Consider the following 15,451-nt stretch of genomic DNA (forward strand, 5'->3'; position numbering starts at 1 on the left):
GGTACTCTGCTGAAACAAACTTGCGCTGCGCAGGAATCTCAGGAATCTGCATGCCTAATCCCAGTATTGTAGCTCTTATAGTTTCCGAGTTCATACGGACAGACGGACAGACGGACAGACGGACATGGCTAGATCGACTCGGCTAGTGATCCTGATCAAGAATTTATATACTTTATGGGGTCGGAAACGCTTCCTTCTGCCTGTTACATACTTTCCGACGAATCTAGTATACCCTTTTACTCTACGAGTAACGGGTATAAATATTGGTTTTAGATCAAATAATTTTGTTTTAAGTTTTTATTTAAAATGCTCGAAATGTTGTTAGGCTTTCAATGTTTTTTGAGAGAAAATTTAACCTACTTAAACCAAAATTTTGGATAGATAAAAAAAGAACTTAACATGGAATGATTTTTAATAATAACACTATATCAATATACAATACAACAATATATTTATTATAACACATTATCCGTTTAAATAAATTTTGTCTTGTTGCTTTTTATTAAATAAGTTTATAGATAATAAAACCTTTTTTGCGGAATATGCATTTAAAACAAGGAAGAACGCTATAGTCGAGTACCTCGACTATCAGATACCCGTTACTCAGCTAAAGGGACCAAAGGAAAATGGAGATATGCAAGCAGCAAATGCGCCACCTACCGGCGGTAGACAGATTTAAGCGTTGTGGGCATTAGAGTGGGCGTGGCAAAGTTTTTTTAAATCAATCGATAGGTATTGACGAGACCAATACATTTCAGTTTAAATTTTTTATCTACCATGAAAATTGTGGGCGCCACAGACTTGGGCGGCTTGTGGGCGTTGGAGTGGGCGTGGCATATTCGCGTAATAAACTTGCGCTGCGCTCAAGCCTACGGAATCTAAATCTGAAAACTCGTTTCTCTATCTTTGATATTTTCCGAGATATCCGCGTTCATATTTACGATTTTTTGAAGTTTGTGGGCGGTTTGTGGGCGTTAAAGTGGGCGTGGCAAACTTTTTTTTAGGTCAGTCGGTAGGTATTGATGAGAACAATACATTTCAGTTAAAATTTTTGTTCTAGCATCAAAACTGTAGGAGCCACAGTTTTGGGCGGTTTGTGGGCGTTAGAGTGGGCGTGGCACTCTTTTGAAACAAACTTGCGCTGCGCAGGAATCTCAGGAATCTGCATGCCTAATCCCAGTATTGTAGCTCTTATAGTTTCCAAGATCTCAGCGTTCATACGGACAGACGGACAGACGGACAGACGGACAGACGGACATGGCTAGATCGACTCGGCTAGTGATCCTGATCAAGAATATATATACTTTATGGGGTCGGAAACGCTTCCTTCTGCCTGTTACATACTTTCCGACGAATCTAGTATACCCTTTTACTCTACGAGTAACGGGTATAATTATTATTACTTTTTCCAGCGCTTGTTGACCACTGTGCGCCCGCTTTATGAGTTGATTCTGATTCTGATTGGACCCTGGGCCAGCATTTATGAGTGGCTACCCATTGCTCAGTGGAGCACTTTCTGGGGGACTGGGGGATTTGGGTGCTGTGGAGAATGAGGACTTCTGATTCTGATTCTGATTCCGATTCCAATGCGGGACCTAATGAAGTGCGCCCGGGAGTTGAGTTGGGAGCACTCCTTCTGGTGCCTGGCTTTCATTAGCATTCGCACTAATTGTCCTCGGGCTGCAACAGTTTTTCTTACCGCACATTCCTATTGCTATTCGCAGTCGTATTCCAATCCGTATTCCTATTCCAGTTGCCAACTGCCGGCTGCTGATTTGATTGAAACCAAAAAACAATCAGAGCTTGCTCCAGCAGCTGCTAATGAAGTCAATCTCATCAATGCACATTGCGTGCTCATTTCCGCTTTTGATTTATGCTCCACAGAAAATCGCCAAAGTGCGACAATGATAATGCGATAGACTGCTAGTAAAACCTATGTATATTGCATTGGTTTTATAAAGTACGGATATGAAAAATATTAACCTATAACTAAAAATACTGTCGAATTGTCTTGGTATTTAAAGGTTGATAATCTGATCTAGAAACAGTCTACCTACTTATACATTGTTAATATAAATAGTTTTACCGTAACAAATAAGTTGGGTTTCCACTGGTTATAACCTAATCATAATTTATAGCACATACATACATATATACCATTTCTTTAAGTGTAGCCAAATGGGTGAACAACGGGAACTATACCAGGTACTGATTGTGCTGGGGGCTTCCCTCTGTTCGTTTGATTGATGATGTGCGATTGTGCAAACAATAATTGCGAAATTACAGTTATGTTCTCGAAAGCGGCAACCCTAAAAGTGTTTCCAAAACGGAAACGAAGTCAAATTACGATGATTGAGATTGATGGCACGATTGAAGGCAAGGTTACAATAAGGCTTTATTGTGATTCAATGCATACATATGTACTTCCACTTATGTATGCCATTTAAATATCCTTGCCAAAAGCGAACTGCACTCGAACAAAATTTATAAAAATAAAGAGAAGCTTTTCAATATGGAAATGTAGCCGTGAACAAAGATAACCCGTCCTGAAAAGTAACCTTCGATTGATGCTCTTTTCTCGGCTCGCAATCTTATCCACTTGCCTCTCGATTGAACTCTTGATTAACCACTGGTGCACTCAAATCAACTGATTGATTGATTCACCGCACTCATCAATCATGGGTCACCGCATCTCGAGCAGCTGTCAATCAAATTTAGACAAAAACCAAAGCAATTTCTCAATATCCTTCGTTTTTGTATCTCTCTCTTCGTATATTTTTTGCTTTATTTTTGCACATAGTTCTTGGTTTTTGTTTTATCAGCAGAAAATGCTGTAGAAGCCGGCTGGCGAAGGCAACAATTAAAAGCTGGTGAAAAACAAAAGGAGCAGATATAGTGCAAAAGATGCGGGCAGCAGCAGCAGCAACAACAACAACAACAAGGAGAATACCGAAAGATTCGCAACAAAAATCTGCTCAATCACTTTTCACTTAACCCAAACACAAGAACTTCAAGTTGAGCAGAGCAGAAGACGGGGGTTCCGAAGCGGGTTAAGCGTAGGATGTAGGTTGGGTCCGGGCTCAAAGCGCTCTTCTGCGGGCAGAAGAAAGAAAGAGAGAGTGTGAGGGCAAAAGTGATGTGTGGGCTTTTGAATACCGGCAAAAAGGAGAAAAGCAACGATCTTTTTCATCTTCCCGACTATATTACTTACCCCCAACTTAAAAATACCAAATATTTTATTGGAACTAAAAAAGTTGAATATTAAGTCTTAAGTGGTATTCTAATGTTTTAGAATTATTCGACCAATGGATATTTAATGATATATATACCATACCTAGTAAGTGCAATTTTTTTCTAGAAAACTTTTTAAAAGATTTTACAATAAGATACAATGTCAAAACTTCCATTTTGTTTTAATCGTGTAACTTATCTTAAAGGTACATATAAAATGTGAAAATTACGATTTTTATTTCCAAAAAGTTATAATATTTAAAGTTCTTACGAAAAGATCATATTCTAACCATAAGAACCCCTCATACCAAAAATTTCAGCTCTACGTCCCAAAATCGCGTAGATCACATGGTGTATACCCCTTGGTCAATTGATGGGTATCATAGGGAACACGAGGCGTGCAAACAAACAAACAACAAACAACAGCAACAACGGCAAGCAGGCAAAAAGCAAAAGCAAACTTTACGTGTATGATGATATGCAAAAAGGCCAGGCCCTAGGTGCAAGTGGGATGGATGGATTGGGAGTGAGGGAGAGGCAGCACATGTGCCGGCCACTCACTCGCACACACACACACTCACACACTTTGGCACACTTGATATTTAATTCCTACTCCAAAAAGGAGAAGAAGCAGCAGCATAAAAGCGTTGGCTACGTCAGCATCAAAAGCATCAGCACTTGACCCACAAAAGTGCAAAAAAAAATCAAAAAAAAAAAGAAAAAGTGAGCGAGTAGCATAAAGGAAAGCCGAAAATTTGTTCTTGTTGCTTGACCGAAAAATGTTTGCAAGCAAGCAAAAGTCAGGGCAGAGAGCGATGGAAGGGGTCAGTCGATAACTGCGATGACATCGTGAGAATGTATCGAAAATATCGCGATTAATGCAGTTCATGGTTGGGTTATTCCCAAGGATATAATTAGGTTTTGATCGAAAATCTTATATGATAGCAACACCTATAGACACATACTAGATACCTACTTAACTATCTTTTCTTTAAAAAATCCCCATTGAAAAAGGTACATAATTTAAACAAAATTCTTATTTATTTAATTTTTCAAAATAATAGGGTTTCTTCAATAACATGCACATACATTAAATATTTAGTTTTTTTAAGTTAAATACCCAAAAAAAAAGGTATTTTGAACTCACTATATAAGCTTTAAAATTGCTAAATCGAACGTGTTCCTTAAATAACTGATATTCTTATACAGTTTCCAAATGGTGTACCATGTATTTTACCTCGACGTGACTATCGGTAATCTTCTTATCTATTGTTTCTTTTTTGAAGACTCTTCACCGATTGCAAGTTTATGCAAAAAGCTTTGTCCCAAACTTAAATGCTCATTAGAGTGCAGAGAGTAGGGAGGCGAGAGTGCCCCCTCTGAGGACCCCATACCATCTGAAAGTATCAGAATCCGAATACATCCCCCCTAATTCACCCAACCCCCGCCCCTTTGCAGCAAATGCAGTTTGTTATTGTTGTTATTTCGCCTTGCACTTCAAGATTCTGAAGGGACAGAGCTTTCGAAAAAGGGGTGGTGAAAGTGGGTTGATTTTTCGGTGGGTGGTATGTGGTTCCGACTTATTGGCAGTTTCTAATGTGTCAGCAGCAGCAGGTGCCACGCCCCTAAGCCCCGCCGCCCCTCCTAATACTCGTTGATGATGAAAGTGCGTCAAATGGTTTTTTGATTTGCTTGTTTGCGTAACTGAGCTACAACTTCCCCCTGGACCGCTCTAATCCTGGGAAAATCCAGGGGAAAGCCTGGGGAAACCCCCTTTTCCTAATTGCGTATGCGTGTGCTGAGGCTTCTAGATCCTTGCGTAAATTTAACAAGTTCGCACTTGAGCCGAAAGCAAAGTGAAGCACAAAAACTATGCCTGCCAAAGGGCAAAAAAAAAATAGAGAAGAACAGGGCTAACTAGACGAAGAGTGGATCAAAACTACACTCAGGGAAAACTCCAAAAGCTCCTCAAAGATTGGTATAAAAAGCTTTTAAATTTTTCATTAATTTTAAAATTTCTAATTTGCTTAAGGGAAGTTGGGAGTTAAATATTTTCTAAGAAAAAAAGTTCATAAATAAAATAAAACACCATTGATATATATAAAAAGATCAAAACTTGGCACTATATTTTCAAACACAATTATTAGCTTAAATAAGTATTATTTCTGAAATGTATTTAATTTTGTTGCTAAAATTTGTATATATAATTGTATTATTATATTTAAACAATTATATTTGGAAGTTTAGTTATATTTTTCCAATAAAACAGATAAAAATAAATATTTTTTTGCAGTGCAGTTAGCGCATAAGAGAGCAAGTCTTTGCCTGGGATTAATTTGATTTAGATGTTCAAGTGTTTTTCCTCAAGTTTCCTCCGTTTTTCCTTCTTACCCGCCTTCTCTCGCAGAACTAAACTTTTTCGACTTGTTAGATACTCTTGGTAAACTTTTTTTAAATGTCTGTGGGCAAAGTTGAATAAAGTAAGCAGCGATATATAAATTAATTTAGTTTTTACGATTTGTTCAATAATAATTTAAGAACTGACAACAAAAAGAAAAGTATAATTTTAATTTAGAAAAACAATATAAATATGTACATAATTGAGAAAAAAGTGAAATGGGAAATATCTAGGATTTTCGGTAGACTTTAATACAAATGAAACAAGCTTCGTCTAGTGGAATTTCTTTCTCCTAACTGATTCTTCCCAACTTTTTTTGGGGGCAACAAAGTTGCTGTTGACAGGTCGTACCAAAATCAGGAAAATAAAAAAACACTTAAAACGCTGATTTACGTCACGTCTAAGACAGGCAACAACAACACTCCTTCGTTAACCCTTAATTGAATGAGGGTGGGATTTCGGGGATTTTCGGGGCAAAGGATCATTACGACGCACAATTCTCTCGTTTTTTTCACTCTTGTATTTTTTTTTTTTTTGGCAAATTGACTTTTGTACAAAAGTGCAATGAAATTGGGTGTTAGGGAATGACGGGGCTACAAATCGATGAGGTGTTACTAAAACCCCACCCTTTTTTCCCACTTTCTGCTCCTCCGCTTTGACAGCTGCAAATTAATTAGATTTAAGTATTGGCCCCATTCCAGTCACCTTCTTGTTGTCCTTGTATATTGATTGAGCCTAATTAACTGTGCTTGAAGTTTTGTACGCGCTCTGCAAAATTTCAATCATCCATCAAAGCCAAATCACGACTTTCTGAGGGACGGGGATAATGTGCGAGGGGATTTGTGGGTGGGAAAATCACAGCAGGAGCTGGTGGAAATGGGCGGAAGCTGATTGGTTATTTTGCAACTGGTTTCTTTCGCTTGCATAAATTACAATAGATGCAATTATGAAGGCACTCCGAATCAATCAATTAATTTCCTTATCAGTACTTATGGAATTCACTTAACAATGCTGGGTTGGGTTTCAAATTCCGTCGTAAATGGGAATATTAAATGTCCTACATTAAAGGCTAGTAAAAATGTTCTTTAAAGTGATAGCATTGGTTGTAAGCCGCCTAAAACAGTCGATGTTTTGCAGTTTTCAACTACGATTAAAAAACCGCAGGGCAAGAGTATTTTTGACTAAAATTTGAATTCCAAAAAACCTTCATATTCATTAATATTTTCATATCACTAAGGGCTCTACTAAGAATTGTGAAAATTGATTATTTATTTAACTGCATAAACCTTGAACTGTTTTTCTTTTGTGTGTACTTGGGTCTTCTCTACTTCGATTTCTGATTGATTAGGGGCTTCCGATAGCTGGCCGAAAGCAGGTACAGTTTCTTTAGCATTTCATCAGCCTTTGCCGTGGTCATGACAAACACCTGGATCATTCTCGTCTCATAGAGCCTAGCTGACACTCCGGGCATTTCCTTGTCCACATAGTAGTCGAAGTTCGTCTCGCAAGGGAGAGGTTCCGAGGAAACGGCGTGGGTCCTACGTACCCTCACTATCGCTATAAGGTTCGTTGAGCCCCTCCGCTTTCATCCAATCCGTCAGGGTTTGCTGGTCTTCCAAGCCAAATTCTTTGAGATCAAAGGCGATCTGGAGATCATCGTTATATTTATAAAGATGATCTCCCGATCGCCTTTGGCCCCAAAAAACAGGGCTTGTGAGACCAGCATGCCCTGAATAACTGAATCAAATCCGAGGGGCTCAACGAACCTTACAGCGGTATTGAGGAGTACGTAGGGCTGTCCACAGCAAGTGGTATAATGATAACCTCCTGCGCCGAATTTGCAAAGATGATCTCCCGATCCCAGTCGAAAAGCCCCTCCACAGCACTATTTTCTTGGGTTTCAACTGCTTTCGAGGAAGATGCCTCGAACATCAGGCATTCCATTGTTTTTGAGGGTGGAGGTTTTGACTTCAGCTGACCTGCCATACAACTCAGAGGCCACTCCGCTTCCGACGGATTCTTCAAAATCTCCGATGACGACGGCAGATCGGGATTATACAAATCCACAAAGTTTATACTAATGTGCTGTTTGGATGGAAAGATGGGGTCATTATTGGGAAATGCTCTACATCGAAGAGATGTTTTGCACCTGTTTCACCATGTAAGGGGAGGGGGGTCTTGATCGTCGGCCCTTGAAAACCCTTGATAAACTTGGGGGTGGCATAGCTGCTCGTCGAATCTAATGCGCATGGGTTCAGAGTTCCCCTGGGTTCCAAAGTTCAAAACGGCACCCGGCAGACGAAAGATGTCGGGCACTGGTTCCAAGAAAAAAACGAGGCACTGAAATGGTTTTAATGAAATGGTTTGAATTATTGCATCCTCACCGCCATTCGAAAGAATTTTCTTCATCATTTCATCGCTAATCAAAGATTCTTAAGCGTCCTTCTCGTTCGATGAATCTTCGCCAGGCCTATCCCGATTCGACGGAGTACAAAATTCGACTTTCGACCGACGTGGCATTGTTTGAGAAGAACAAATTAATTTAGGACAAGTCAGCCTCAACTCAGTTTTATTAATGTCAAATGTCGAACTGAATTGTCAGACGTAAAATTTTTCAAGAACTCTCAGGTTGCTGCGTTAGTAATTGTCGTTCGATAAAACATATCTGCGGAAAACCAGAGTTGACACCCTACTTCCTTTAAAAGCCCATGGCCACTCTGTAACATTTTAGTATCACCAGTAAGCAATATTTTCTTTGAAATCAATACAAGCATTTTCTTATAATGAAACAAAAAAAAAATGTTTACTTCTGAAAACCTTGAAAACTGGTCACAGCTGTTTATAATTAATTGCTTAAGTTTTGTGGGATTTTCAACAATTCAGCAACTTAACAGCTAAGGGAATACTTAGGTTTTATTTTACTTAGGCGTGGATGTTTACTTTTGGTTATTCAATGCTACTTTAAATACAAGTCAACTTTAAATTGTTGATTATTTATAGTCGTTAATTGTAGAGTAAAGGTAAAAGTACGTAAAGCTTTTTTATACAATTTTATAAAGATTTCAATCGGAAATTTGCAAAGCAGTGAAAGAGACGTTTCCGACCCCATAAAGTATATATGTTCTTGATCACCATCACTAAACGAGTCGATCTAGCTCTGTCCGTCTGTCCGTCTGTCCGTTTGTCCGTTTCTACGCAAACTAGTCTCTCAGTCTTAAAGCTATTGGGATGAAGCCTTCCCAAAAGTCTTTTTTTTTTTTGCAGGTAGTATATAAGTCGGAACGAGCCGGATCGGACAACTTAATCCTAAAGCTCCAATAGTAACAATCGAAAAAATAATACAAAATAATTTTTTTTTGTTTAGCTTCGGTGTTTTTTTTCTTCTCTTAGCAATATAATATTCCTAATATTTCAGAATTTCAAATTAAATTTAAGAAAATCGGATGCTTTTATCATTTAGCACAGGAACGACCTGCAAGGGTACATAAACTTCGGCTTACCGAAATAAGCTTCCATTCTTTCTTTACGTATATATTATTTAGGTTTTTTTAAGCCTTAAGAAATCGTTTGGCTTAAAGTACTTTATATTAAAAAAGAGCTTACATTGTGGGCTAATTAAAGCTGTTAGCCGTGAAATGACTTCTCTCGATTTGAAATACCATAAATCTACATTCCTTTGTACTTTTTTTTTTTGATCTTAAGGTGGTCATTTTTTATCCGCATCTAAAAATTTTGTGGAGCGACATTTATCAAACGCTTGAACGATATGTGCATGGCTTTTTTAAGTATGAACGCTGCCTTTTCGTGCAATTAATTCGCCAAATCATTTATCAATCAATCTGTGGTAATGTATCGAACCAAAGAAAAACAGACCTTACAAAAAACTTGAAAAAGGCAGTGGACAACCGCACAGCAAAGCACTTGACAAGTGTGCCAAAAAGGCAAAAAACGACAAGGTCGTTGTCCACTTGTGAAGGCCTTACCTCCCTACTTCCCCTCCCCAAAAAGCCCATCGAAAATTGGCTTACAATTGGTCTTGTAGAGCAGCCGAAAAAGTACTAAGTAAATCAAACGTCAAGTGGTAAAAAGCACCCGAAAACCAAACACAAAAAACAACAAGGCTAAAAAACCGGTAGAACAAACACGTCACGGCAATTAAAAGCCAACGGAATACAAGAAATTTACACAACAACAAACATCGAATAACTGGTGGGGGGAGGGGATAAAAAACTAAGCCACATTTGCTGTTGTTGCCATGTCAATTGACCATCGGTTTGAGGGATACCAAAAAAAGCCACGAAGAATTCGAGAAATATCGACAGACAAAGCTGAAGAATGGACAAAAAAAAAGAGGAGCCGCAGAATTTCATCGGTTCTTACATCTTGCCTGCATTGCCACTTGGCCCCAAAAAACAAAAGGCCAAAACGGAAAACTGCCAGAGATGGCAGCATTACCAACATTTATTGGTAATAGAAAAAAAGAAAAATATAAATATACAAGGTTTAAGAAACAGGTGTAACTACTAGCTTTTGCATGTTGCATTTCATTATATCTCATTTGGAAAATTAAATGTAGTAGTATTAATATCAATAAACAGAGAGAATTGAAGTACACTGTTCTTGAATAAAGAAAATTCGTTCTTAAAACCCGTGCAAGTACATTTTGGTATCGATGTTCTCATTACTAGAATGAAATGGTGAGAAAAGAAAAATTAAATTGAGTTTATTTAACAACTTTAATAAGTATACACTATTGCCTAGACTAATAGTTTATTTCTTGAGATATACAATGTAAATACCGCCAATTCAACATGATTCGAGAACATTTTGAAGAACATTTTAAACTCATATGGGAACCTCAGACTTTTCTCTGTGTAGGTGTGCCAATAAATTTTTAGTTATATAGGTATATTTAAAATAATGATCTGGTTTATAATATCATATTATCATTATAATATTGTTAAATGGTATTATTCGATGAATAGGGGCATCATAATTTGCTAAGGCAATTTCCCAGACTTTCCCCACACAAAGTGTCATGATTATCTCGGGTAATCCCGGAGCTTCCTGGCACGTGACTCACGCACCCATCTCTCGATTGCCCCCACCGCCGGATCCCCGGATCCCCGAATCTCCGGATTCCTGGACCCTCCCCTTCCGTCGGAGGATGCCCCACAATTATGCCCTTTCCTGACCACAGACGTGGACACTCTGCATGCCAAACTTTTCCACTTTGCAACTATTTCAAAAGTGAAGCGAAACTTGTGGCCCACTTAGTCGGCCGGCCATGTCTGTATATGTATATATATATTTTCGGGTATAGCATATATATCCCCTCCGATTCCCAATGTCCGTGTGTCAACGCCGGAGTTTGGGTCTCCGTCGTCGATTTCCAATGCGGTTCGTGTCTCTGCCTGGTGCATGATTTATGATTTCTGCCCCGAAAAGTATTTGTGGCATTCTTGCACACCCGCCCCCGTATTTGTGGCCCCTCCCTGCAGGTCCGAAAAATCCGTTTCCGAGTCCGAGTTCAAATCAGAAGCCAAGTCAGTGGCAGAGTCACAGCCAGAAGCGTTCAAAGTTGTCTACTCAAATCATTTTAATTGAAAATTACACATGAGCGAAGCCGTGGAACTGGCAAAAGGAAAAAAGCAAACTTTCAATATTGAAGAGGTGGTTTTTAAATGCCCTGAAAGCCACCAGATTTTAAAATTTACCTCGGCAAATTAAGTATTTTTAAAATCTAAAACATAACATTGTAAAATAAAATAAAATAAATATTTCAGGAAATTTATATCTAAATTTATTAAATTTGTAATAATATATATTTAAATATATGTTTTATTAAATTTTTTAAAAATGTTCTATGCAGATTTATTGTAAAATAAAATAAAATATTTCAAAAATGTATATTTAAATTCATTAAATTTGTAATTATATATTCTTAAATATATGAATTATTTAAGGTTTATAAAAATGTTCTATGCCGATTTAAGTCTTTAATTCTACACTAGATAGAAACTTTAACTTGGCATACTGACTTTTCTTGAAATATGTATAGATGCATTTCAAAACAATCCCTATTATCCTATATTATGTACATTGATAAATAAAAATCTGAAATCTTCAGCTATTAAGTTCTGGAAAAGTGGTATACTAAAGGCGAACTCATAATTTATAAGGCAAATTCAGTGGGTTAGCTTTTAGAACCGCGGAAAATATCCCTAATATAGGGTAGCGAAATGTATCCGAGCAAAGAGAGTCAGCGAATGGATCCAAGGGCAGTGGATGGTGATGTGGACCTTTAGCACAGCACATGTCCTTGGGCTGTGAACCCGTGCCACCCCCCGGGAGTTCCCCCCCCCCCCTTGTGGCCCCCAACACCACCGAAGCCCCCTTCCCCTCCCAGTAAGTCCAGTGCCCCGAATCCCCGCCAGCTACCTATGGTTCCCCCCATCCCCCAAAAGGTTTCGCGGGCTTGGTCAGGACCTTGGCTCTCGGTTTTTGGCCTGGCACATGGCACGTTTTGTCCGTACCGGAAATGTCCATTCACTTGCATATTAACAAAGTTCCGCACACTCACACACCAGTTGCCTTTTGGTCTATGCAAATACACGGCGAGAAATGTTCAATTACTTTTATAGCTAAATATTAAATTAGTAAATAAAAGTAAGAGTCTTAGAAAACCTTTTTTCAATGGAGTTCCATAATATAGAAAATAATTAACATATTAATTTTTGTTTTTTAGTTTATATGGTTATGCCTATTACATAATATGTAATAACTTATTTTTGATAAAATAATTAAGTTCTTTTTTTTTGAGTACTAATACAAAGTCTTAACAAAAAAAATTTGTATGTATTACGGATGGAATCGATTATAACTACGATTTATCATGTAAATATATTAGAAATATCTGTATTTTATTTACTCAACCACTTGGTACTAAGTAATCATTGATTGCTCCACCCCTTTGATTACTATTGCTACCCAAAATGCCCATATGCTATTTATATAAAATAATTATAATCAAATCACAATCGCATTGGCATATTCCTAATTTATCCCGAGTGTATGCTTGGCAGTACTTAATATACTCCCCAGGGAGAAACGCAAAAGAGAAGGGCAACCAAGTTGGTCGTACATCATAGGGTCCTTCCATATCCTCGCCATGGGGAGCATTAAAAGGGGAGTGGGGGGGGGGGGGGGCCGGGGGGGAGGGGCGCCAGAAAGGAAACAGGAAAGTATTTCGAAGGCACCGGAAACCGGAAGCAAGCAATAATTCAAATGAATTTCAAATCAAATCATTGCAAAACATTTACAAAGTATGTGCGCCAAAGAGCTGCACAAAACCGCACAAGTAGCAAAATGCCAGAGTATTTTAGACGTTCAACTTTGACTTTTGCCAGCTGCAGGTGGGCGAGGCCCCCTTTTTTCCACCGCCCATGCTCTGGTGGCCTTGCAGTGATTAATTTCTATTATTATGACACTGATTAGGTCCACTTACAGGCTCATTACAGTCATGAGCACATAATGCACAGCCAGGACACGTGACGGTGATTTAGGGGGCGCGAAACTGTACAGTGGCGTCGTAAGGGGGGCATGGCCAGGGGCACCGGGAGCCCAAGGAGCAACCTGGAACTCCCCGGGCGCCATCCCGCAGACATTTATCAAGACATTGACCGCCGCATGCAGCGCCGACCGGAGACCGTTTGTCTTGCACTTGACCAGGGGCTCACCAAGGGGGGTTTCACCCGGGTCCGCACACACACACACACCGATGGAGGCCCTCCTGAACATGAACACCAGTTGGCCCATAAATTAGAGCCACAGCCCCAAACACACTGGCCTACACAAATTTGAGATTTCACAAACGCAGCTGAGAAGTTCATATATAAAGATATATATGAAGGCAAATTTAAAGATACAGATATGTTAGGCTCCTGTATAGCAATTAGTTTCAATATAAAAGATATGATTATTATTTAAAAACGCTGAAAAATAAACGAAATAATAAAAGTAAATATCTGCATATTGTACGAGTACTAAGAGTTTCGTATTAGATATTTTTATAGACCTAAAGATCTTAATATTCAAACTTAACGATTGCATTTGAAAATATTTGAATCATGGAAGTAAATACAAGATACGATAAAAGTCTACATTTAATATTTTACATTTCTATCATAAAAATTAAAGTTGAATCAAATTAATTCATGATAATAAGCCGCAATAGATGGAAACACTACGAAATTTTTATAATTAAATATGAAAAATTTAGACTTACTACGTTTGAGATAAAATAAATATGAGGAAAGTCTTGACCATAATAACCAAATAGAACCCCATTTCTTGCCAACCCCAAATAAAACCACTTTGGTTGCACAGTGTAATTGCTTTCAATTATTTAAATAAATAAATTAAGTTGCCTTCTCGCATACTAATGGTAATAATTAAAAAAAAAATTGCTTGGCTACGAAAAAAAAAAAGGTTATAATTTTGCTTAGCTTGGGGATGGATGTGCTTTTTAGCCGCGATTGGGACGCACAACCATCACCTGGGCCTTGTTCTTGTTTCGGCCCCGTTTGTTGCCCCGCCGGCGACGTCTTTGATTGTTGTTGATGCCGCCACGCCTCTTGTTGACCCGACGCCTACGGGCGGGGACACGCCTCCTGTTATTCTGGCCGGGACGCACTCGAGTGGCCACCGCCTGCCCGACGATCTGCGGCAGAAGACCGGCGATCGGCGATGATCCGTAGATCACCTGATTGATGGCCGCATTGTTGGAGGACGATGACGAGGAGGAGGATGAGGAGCTGGAGGATCCCGAGTTGCCCAGATTCACATAGATGGCTCCATTGGCAGTCGTCGTCACCAGGCCACTCGTTCCCGTTGTTCCCGTATTTGTATTTGCGCCCGTAACCGTTCCCGTTCCCGATGCTGCAGTTCCTGTGGCTGCTGTTTCAGTTCCCGTTGTACTGGAGTCCGAGGTGGGACGCAGTTGCTCCAGCATATCCTGCTTGTTGGTTATGTACTGATTCAGGGCCGAGTTGAGACCCGAGGAGCTGCTGCTGCTGCTGCTGCTACCACCGGTCAATCCGGAGGCCAGGAACCTCAGCTGGCCGTTCTCGTTGCCATCCTTCACATAGATGCCGGCCAAACGGGTGTTCTGATCCTTGGCCTGGACTGGGGTGTCCTTCTCGGCTTTTTGGGCCCAAGAACTGCCCAGCAGGCAGAGCACTAGAATTGCGTAGATCATTTCTGGACGATGGGCCATCGAACTGTGTGTGCCGTTGTCCACAACTTTCGCACTTTTATAGCCCACCATGAGTTGACGGAAATTGGGAGTCGCGATTGGGACGCTTTCTTTCATCACGGTTCATGGCTGCCAATATGGGTTTTTAGAAAGCCTTTCTTCCATCGTACCATTTTTTTTTTTTTTTGTGTACCCCCGGGGTAAATAGTTGGGTTCGCCTTTGAGTGGCAAGAGCGTGTCAAGAAGTGGCCGTACTTGTAGGCCATTGTTTGCTTTGCCGCGAATTGTGAACCTCAAGTGGTCACAGCCAGAAAGACGGAGCCACACTTTAATTAAAATTTAAAATCAGCAACAGAAACGCGACGAGGTGCAGCTTGAGTTTTGGGCACTTTTCGGGCCACAGTGGGTTAACGGGGTGATACAGAATTTATTTCAGACTTCTACTGATGGTATTATAAGAGATATCACCTAACAGTACCTATTGTCTTAATTATTATTTAACTAAATTGAGAAATAAATATAAGCTATTAGATAGATTTACTTTAATAATTCTCCCCTCATAAGGA

At 39.4% G+C, this 15,451-nt stretch overlaps 2 protein-coding genes across 2 annotated transcripts; both read right to left on the reverse strand.

Moving 5' to 3' along the window:
• Nucleotides 1-7,396: 7,396 nt before the first annotated feature.
• Nucleotides 7,397-8,110, reverse strand: LOC119558075. The gene is made up of 3 exons (XM_037871254.1): nucleotides 8,014-8,110; nucleotides 7,779-7,944; nucleotides 7,397-7,714 (listed from the first exon to the last, which is right to left on the reverse strand). The coding sequence occupies exons 2-3, from the start codon at nucleotides 7,851-7,853 to the stop codon at nucleotides 7,397-7,399; spliced, it is 393 nt and encodes a 130-aa protein (XP_037727182.1). The 5' UTR covers nucleotides 7,854-7,944; nucleotides 8,014-8,110.
• A 6,046-nt stretch (nucleotides 8,111-14,156) lies between these two features.
• On the reverse strand, nucleotides 14,157-14,966 carry LOC119557982 (chitinase 3). Its single transcript, XM_037871069.1, has one exon. It carries the CDS (start codon nucleotides 14,955-14,957, stop codon nucleotides 14,157-14,159), a length of 801 nt encoding a protein of 266 aa, XP_037726997.1. The 5' UTR covers nucleotides 14,958-14,966.
• Nucleotides 14,967-15,451: the final 485 nt, after the last annotated feature.

This window comes from Drosophila subpulchrella, chromosome X, assembly GCF_014743375.2.
Source record: "Drosophila subpulchrella strain 33 F10 #4 breed RU33 chromosome X, RU_Dsub_v1.1 Primary Assembly, whole genome shotgun sequence".
NCBI lineage: Eukaryota > Metazoa > Arthropoda > Insecta > Diptera > Drosophilidae > Drosophila > Drosophila subpulchrella.

What these genes read in the sequence shown, in the direction of transcription:
- LOC119558075 (XM_037871254.1), bottom strand. Translation starts at nt 7,853, where the DNA reads ATGCCACCCCCAAGTTTATCAAGGGTTTTCAAGGGCCGACGATCAAGA. An exon ending in CCCCTTACATGGTGAAACAG is followed by an intron (nt 7,715 to 7,778) that starts GTGCAAAACATC and finishes CCATCCAAACAG; the next exon opens with CACATTAGTATAAACTTTGT.
- LOC119557982 (XM_037871069.1), bottom strand. Translation starts at nt 14,957, where the DNA reads ATGGTGGGCTATAAAAGTGCGAAAGTTGTGGACAACGGCACACACAGT.